The sequence below is a fragment of the Oryzias melastigma genome, linkage group LG1, assembly GCF_002922805.2.
Source record: "Oryzias melastigma strain HK-1 linkage group LG1, ASM292280v2, whole genome shotgun sequence".
NCBI classification, from domain to species: domain Eukaryota; kingdom Metazoa; phylum Chordata; class Actinopteri; order Beloniformes; family Adrianichthyidae; genus Oryzias; species Oryzias melastigma.
The window spans coordinates 23,279,082-23,287,016 of NC_050512.1; the positions used below are offsets into that span (position 1 = coordinate 23,279,082).

The window sequence follows — 7,935 nt, forward strand, 5'->3', positions numbered from 1 at the left end:
AGGACAAACATTTATTAAACATACTAAAACCAAATTTTTAAAACCCTAAAAATGTGACTTTTTAACATAACTATGAATAAAAATACACTACTAGGAATATTATTTCAGAATAAATCAACTTAAACCTTAAATAACTTTCAATATTTTACTTTTTATTAAAATATGTTTTGTTAAAAATTAGAAAAGTTAGAAATGAAGGCAAGATAAGATTGGGCTATTAATGACAATAAATTAAAATGATCTGGAAGGCTGCAGGATATAATTACCCGGAGAGCCGAATCCGGCCCCCGGGCCTTGACTTTAACACATAGGCTATACAGAGTTAAATTTGGAGGGTTAATTTTGACTTGATTGGAAAATTAAAAGTAAAAATATCCAATATTGACACATACACATGTCAATAATGCTATTATAATTACTCTTTAACCATAGACATGTTTAAATAATTTCAAGTCACAATTAATCCATAAAGGTGTAATTTGTCGAATTAATTGCTTGAAAAGAAGTTGGAGAATTTAATCCTTTACTAAAATGCTTTCCTTTTTTTATTTTTTACATAGGAAGTACTTGTGTAGATTAAATTTGTGCTCTATTTATTTATTTACTTATTTATTTAATCTGCTAAATTGAAAATGTCATTGCATTTTTGTTTGCAACATAAATAAAAAAAAGTAAAGTAAAAAAAAAAAAAACCTACCTGAAATTGTTAAGGTGCCCTCACCTATGCTCATCCTTTCCTTACCTCCAACTCGTGTTTACCGCCCGGTCCTGACGTGTCTGCTTTGATTTAAAGGGTGAGTGAGGCATTACAAATACGTATATGTTTATCTATAACTAAACCATCATTTTGAATTCTTACAAACACGTTTGGCGCTGTTAATCTATTATTTTATTGTTTTCTTTTATGGCTTTTTACCTGTCGTCTTCGCTGTCAATCGGAGCTAACTTGCGCTAATGCTACTAGCTGCTAGCTTAATTTGATCAAACTACTAGAAAATAGGTCAGTTCAAAAAGTTTGGTGTCTTCAATATCTTCAGACATATTGTGCATGTTAGACCAAATATGATCCAAAATAAAAAAAATTAAAAAAAAGTAAAAAATTAAAGAAAATAAATTTTTGCCATATTATTTGTTGTAGTTGGACAGTAAGCTCATAATTTGGCAATACAGAAAGTTTGGTCACTGTAATTTCAATATCTTTAGAGCTATTAAGCATTTTAGACCAATTATGATCCATATTTAGATTAGAAAGGGGTGGTGGTGGTGGGGGGGGGGGGATAAATAAAGTAAATTTCTGCCATAATATTTAATTTAGTAGAACATTGAACTCATCATTAGTCATTGCAGACAGCTTGGTGACTGTAGCTTCAATACCTTTAGAGCTATTGAGGATTTTAAACCATTTTTAAACCATACTTCGATTTAAAAAAATACTAGAAAATTAATAAAGTACATTTCTGCCCTAATGTTGGTTGTAGTAGGGCAGTAAGATCATCTTTAGTTAGTACAATAAGTTTGGTGACAGTAGCTTCAACATCTTTAGAGCTATTAAGCATTCCAGACCAAATATGATTCATATTTAAATTAAAAAAAAATATTGAAAATGATTTAAGTACATTTCTGCCATAATCTTTAAAGTAGTAGGACAGTAAGCCTGACATTAGTCCGTACAGAAAGTTTATTGACTGTAGATTCAATATTTAAAGAGCTATTGAGCATATTTTTCATGTTTTATATATCTATTAAAAATTGATTTAGTCAAAATAATAAAATAAAATAAAGAATTGGTTTTTTTTTTCAAAATCTTGATTGTAGCATGAATATGGTGACAAATCTTCATCACTAGTTCACATAAAAGCCGACATTTATTTGTTTTTGAGAGATTATTGATTTTTACAGGATATGCTTCTCTGGAAGCTTTTATTTTGTAGACGGTCCCTTTGCAGCCGTCTCGGTGCCGTCTCTCCGTCTGCAGCTCGAAGAGAACACTTCTCATTAAACGGGAAAAAAAACAATCTTTTTTCGTTTGAAATAGATGTGTTGATACAAGACGGTTGAGATATTTGAATGTTTTTCTGAAGAGCTATTGAGCCTGGAAGTCTGAATCTGTGAATATCTTTCTAACTTTACTGAACTAAAAGTTGGCTATTTACTATGTACACACCTAAAACCCTAAAAGACTTGTGTTTAAAGGTAGCAAAATAGGTAAAAACCTACAAAAAATGTTAACTCCCTCCACACACACGCAACACTTGGATGTGGTGTAAAAATAATAATTATTCTGTTTACACCACGCGCATTTTATTTATTAATGACCACTCTTCATGTTTGAATTTTTACTATTTTGTTAATTTCATTTTTAATGGAAAAAAGGCCATTACTCACAAGTGTGTGATGGATGATAAAATGTAAACCATTGCAGTTGATCCTACTCTGGCTTAAATTTATACAGATGATAAACAAATGGCCCAAATAGGGCACTTTAATAACCAACCTTCAGATTGACAACAATGGAAAAAAAAATTCCCTTGATATGCATAGATATTCATTAAATTTAATTGAAATGATTTGAATTCTATTTCCCCTCAAGTTCTAAAATGACAAGAAAGAAACATGAATACACCAATTTACGTGTTTTAGCATGAATAACTTTAACCTTTTAATTTTCTTAAGTCTTCCAGAATTAAAGTTTTTGTAAACATATTGATTTTCTTTAACAGACTAATGAGAAGGACAAATTAAAAAAAGAGAAGAATCAGTGACAAACAAATATCTTATAAAACAAAAACAGATTGTACATGAACAGCTCTATTATCCCTTATTTCCACTGAGCAGTACGGACCAGACCAGTCCCGTCTTGGCTGGTTTAGAACGGTCCGGGAAATTCAAGTGAGCGTTTCCATTGAGCGTTGCACCATCAAAGCGCATGCAGGGTGTAGACTTATGACGCAGATGTGCGTCAAAACACTGTGACTACAGCGAAAGAGAAGCTGACGTAAAATTAAAAATGTTGAGCAATGTTGAAATGCATTAGATATAAAATATTTTCAAAGCAAAACTTATCTACAAAATACAAATATCATCACTTTTATGCTACATTTTAGTAAAGGTTTGATTTATGTAAAGTAAGTGGTTCTAATTTTGTAAAAGAAAATCGTGTTGCAGATTTTGACAAAAAATATTAATATTAAGAATTACTAATATTACAAATACTTATTTTTTTAATATTGTTTAAACTGAAAATGTAGGTCAATTTTTGTATTTGTAAGAGTTGCTTAACTTTATAAAACTTTATCAAACAATGTAAAGCTGTAATCCTCCTGGTTGTGACTTTCCTTTTTTATTACAAGTGACGCAATGCCCCAGAGTGGCCTGAACTATGAGAGGAGAGAGCATCCCCACTGGTGGAGAAGCAAGCGCCTGGTCAGCAAGGACAACACAAGCACAGGTCTGATAAATGGAATGGGAGGTATTCGAACCAGTGAGGCTGCAGACGCCTGTACATGGCATGGCCCCACACCTCCACGTGGACTTAATGGTTATATTAAACACAACTACAAGAGCAAAGGCACAAAAGAAAAACCTTTATCTGCCACTAATGAAGTGGCCGCTGGGAGTGCGGGCGGCGCGTTGGATGTCGGGGTAAACGGTGTTGCTCATTCGTATGAATTTCATCGAGTGGAACCAGATCCCGGCTCTTTAACCTCGAAGCATAACAGAAGAGGGAAAACCTTTAAACACCAGAAAAAGACATGGTAAGACAGCATCATTCACTTATCTGTCATATATCACTGTAATTTGAATGGTTCAGTGTATTAACGCAAATTAATCGAAGAAACAGTCCTTCCCTTTAACTTGTTGGTTCAGGTTTCCACGGTGTGCGTAAAAACATTTAATCGGATATTATCCTGCTTATCCCATGGTCACTTACAGAAGAAATACATATTAAATCGGTTTTTAGTACTTTATTATTGCTATTTTTGTGTTTTAGATCACTTTTTCATAAAAAGTGGCCTATTTGATCCATGCTCAACTGCCATATTGTAAAATACATTTTACCTGGTAACAATTGTGATTAATTGTGATTAAATAATAAAACAGAATTTTCATTGGAGTGGGTCTTTACATAGCTAACATTCTTAAATGACACCTCTGATTTAGATATTTCCTTTGAAATTTACTTTAGACCTAGTAAATTAAAATAAGAACCAATGTCATCTTATGTTTGATTTTTTTTTTATCTATTTTTGCTGCTTGGAAATAGTTGCTTTGATAATTTAGCCAACATTTTTAAATGGTTTAATTTGTTTTTGCTTCACAAAGGTGACATTTTAAGACCTACAACTTGAATCTTGTTGTAGGAAGCATGAAATTCCTCCTGCCGGATCTACTTCGCCAGTCATGCAATCGAAGGAGGAGGAAAACTGGGAAAATGAGATCCGAGAAGTCACTCTCCATAATTGGGATGAGATGTGTTTTGGAGTCAACCCTTATGGTAACAGAGAAACAATCATTTTGGTAACCTACCTCCATACAACATGGCATCAGTACTGCTTTTATGCACTCAAACGTTCAAAACAAATTAAGGATTTAATATTGTTTTATCTTTGATTGTTTTTTAGGCTAAAATGCATTCTTATTGGACAGTAATCTTCCTATAGGCTCATGTGAACAAATATGTTTATGGTGCAAAAATATAAGAACAAAGCACAGCAGATATATGCTTAGTATTTTAAGTACATTTGTGTATTAAGAGGTGAAAAAGTTCAAAATAATTGGCACAGAATGTTTTTAAAAGCATATTTTGTTAACTTAAAATGTGCAATTAATTAGGAAACATGTAAACAGCCAATATTTAAAACTAGGGGCTGTAAGCTAGCAGGAGATATCCAAACCACCCTTGTGTTTCCTCTCTGCCCAGGTCGTTATTGTAAATAAGAATTTGTTCTTAATAGCTTACCTCGTTAAATAAAGGTTTAAAAATAAAGCTAATACAGTAAATAGGGTAAAATAGGGTAAAAAAATGAAATAAAATCAGCTACTTTTTGATTGGATCTATCACACTCAAACAGAAAATCGGGGACACGTTTAATGTACGGAATTTTTTTTTTTAAACTCCTAAGAAGTCTAAAAGATATCACTCTTATAGAAAAAAATACAACTTTATTGAATTGTCTTTTTTAGCTCCATTAAAAAAAGCAGAAAATACTCTTAAAAATTAAAATAATTGTTCACGTAATGAAACATACATAGTTAGCCCAACTGGATTGTGTCTCGATTCTTACAATTTAATACAATAATTGAGCTGAAAATAGTCTAAAATCAGTACAAATCGCACATTTAAACTCATGTTAGTAGAAAGTGCTTCTGCTCTTGTTTTTGTAAGTGACTGCTGCTCTGTGGCTTTCTCAGGTCCTGAGGATTTGATCCACTTTTCTCTACGGGGGACATCTTTCACACAAAGGGATGGCTTGGAGAGGCCAACAACAATGGACTACAAACCAAAAGTGCACCACCCGCACCCTGTCAAGTGGTTCTGCTACAACATTCCCTCAGAGCCAGACCAGTTTGCAGACGCTGACAAGTGAATCAGACAGACGTCTGCAGTTTTCTTATGGATGTCAATCCTCTCACACCCAAACAGGGCTGGTTGCATATAGTTATTCCACTCTAGTTAGTGGTTTTCTGGTTGAGTTAGTGTATCAAGTAACTTGTTGGAGATTAAGAGGCTAATTCTGGAATATAGAAACTTCAGTTCAGGAAAGTTTGTTTCAAAGATTAATTTTGGAATATAGATTTTATATTTTTTTTATTTGCAAAAAAACTAATGTAGATTGAATTCTGTTTTTATTTGCATTAATTGTTTATTAAAAAAATCAAATTTTATTTGTACTTCCATTTTTTTAAATTGTTGCACTCTTCAAAGAGCTGTAGTATTACAGAATGGGTTAAAATGCTTATAACTATAAAAAAAATAGCTCAGTTGATAATTTGTTCATTTCTAGTATTGCAAATAAAACATCCAGTTTCATTCAGTCAAAAAATAATGTTTTGATTTTGCAATAACAGCATACAGTGAAGTTCAGAGATAATGTATGGCTTGCTCTGTAACAGAATTATTTTATTTATCTTCATGTTCACAACTGCAATAAATCAGCTACCGTTCTAACTTTTTGTGGATTTTTTAAAACTATTTAATCACCTTTTAAAATGGTACACTTACTTATGTTTCTGATCTAACTCTAATGTGCAATCCAACATGTTGTTGTTGGTAAATGTTAGTTTTGTTGTCTCTACTATTAGAGGGAAGTTGCACCTTTTGACCACTAGATGTCAGAGTTGGTCCAGGAATTTGGCCTCTGAGATATTTCCCCACATCTTGGGGAGTTCAATGGGTTCATTCTAGCAGACTTGGAGGACACAAGCTCTTACTTGCACCACTGTAGTAACCTCAGATTCCAACTGAGGATGGGGCTGCAGGAGTTAAAGAAATCGCTAAAAATTTGCAAAATATTACAAAAAAATGTACATGGGAAAATTGTTGTGCTACTCTTTTTTTAAAATCTGAAGTATGAAAGAAATGCTGCAACATTAGAGGAGTGAGAATCAAAGCACTGACGTAGCTTTTGATGTTCTCTGCTTTTCAGCATAAATTCCTTTGTTCACATTGAAGGGAAATATGATGACAGGAATAGATGACAGTACTGTTGGGCTTTTTGTGGAGTTTGCAAAAACAGGTTTAAAGAGAGAAAAAAAACACTTTAGAACTTAGTCAATCACATTTAACAGTTCGGATCTGCAAAATAAAAGGTTTTAGTCATTCAGTTAAAGATGTGCTTGGAGAAGATGTTTGGAAACTTGTGAGGGCTTTATTAGACTTAAAAAGATAATGAATTATTGCCTTGTTAAAGTAGAAATATGGCAAAGCAATGCATTGGATTGCATAAAAATGTACATTAACCTGGTTAGCAACATTTTAATATCCTGAACCACATGCCTTGATTTTAGTTTTTGTTTTTCAGTGCAAGTCTTCATTAGATAAATGATTTAGAAAGAAAGAAAGTGAAGGTCTAGCTGCTCGACTTGGCGCCTGCAGAAATCTGTCAGTCTTGTTGAAACCTTAGTTCCCAGTTATTTGACCTACGCTGAACATCAATTTTAATCTGTCAAAAGATCTGTCTCTGCAAACTTGTCTTGACCTGAAACAAAAATCGACTCCGCGGCAGAACTCCCATATGCCGGGTCTTTGATCCTATAAATATTTGGGTTTGTGAATAAACAAAAAAAAAAAAATTATTAGTTTAAAATTAATCGCATTGGAGCCTCTTGTGTTTTTGTTTCTATTGTTTTCACATCTAGGGAGCTTTTTGAAGTAACTCACTAAAAATGTCTTCACTAAGTTGAAGCCCCCCCCCCCAAAGTGCAATCTGGCTGTGCACAAAGCCCATCTGTTATTGATTGTCACTGGTGTTCACTTTTAGCTTTGTGAGGCTGCTTGGCATTCATAAATCTTGATTAACAAGCACTCAGAAACATGGAGCGGGTTGCCTCGGGGGTTCAAGGGATTTCCATTTGAGTGCAGAAGTAGCAGAAAGAGCCTCGCAGCTTCACAGGGGCGAGCATCAGAAACCTTTACGTTAGGAAACGGCTCTCCTCATTCCTGTTGAAATCTTGACGAGTAAATCGTTTTCACTCTGCGTCCCCGTGGAACCTCTTTCACCACATTTAGGACAAAAAAATATGTCTGAAGTGACCGGACCCCGTTTCAAAACTGCCACGTGCCTTTTTTATTTCAACTCGATGATTTACTTTCAAATGAAAGGCCATACATTTGTCATACTTACAACCTGTTTCATGTACTAGTAAAACAGAGACTTTAGCTGTGGTCGTTTTCTCATGCTGAGTTGCCTCTGGGAAAGCAGCTCCGGGCTTTTG

At 33.7% G+C, this 7,935-nt stretch overlaps 1 protein-coding gene across 2 annotated transcripts; it reads left to right on the forward strand.

Annotated features, from left to right (window-relative positions):
- The first annotated feature begins 546 nt into the window (after positions 1-546).
- On the forward strand, positions 547-6,165 carry LOC112157217. Of its 2 annotated transcripts, none has more exons than XM_036213380.1 (4): positions 547-794; positions 3,350-3,755; positions 4,362-4,495; positions 5,413-6,165. In XM_036213380.1, exons 2-4 carry the CDS (start codon positions 3,358-3,360, stop codon positions 5,586-5,588), a joined length of 708 nt encoding a protein of 235 aa, XP_036069273.1. In that variant the 5' UTR covers positions 547-794; positions 3,350-3,357; the 3' UTR covers positions 5,589-6,165. The 2 variants fall into 2 exon arrangements, with proteins under 2 accessions (XP_036069273.1, XP_024145599.1); XM_024289831.2 differs by having other exon boundaries at positions 3,351-3,755; positions 4,362-4,518.
- The last annotated feature ends 1,770 nt before the right edge of the window (positions 6,166-7,935 follow it).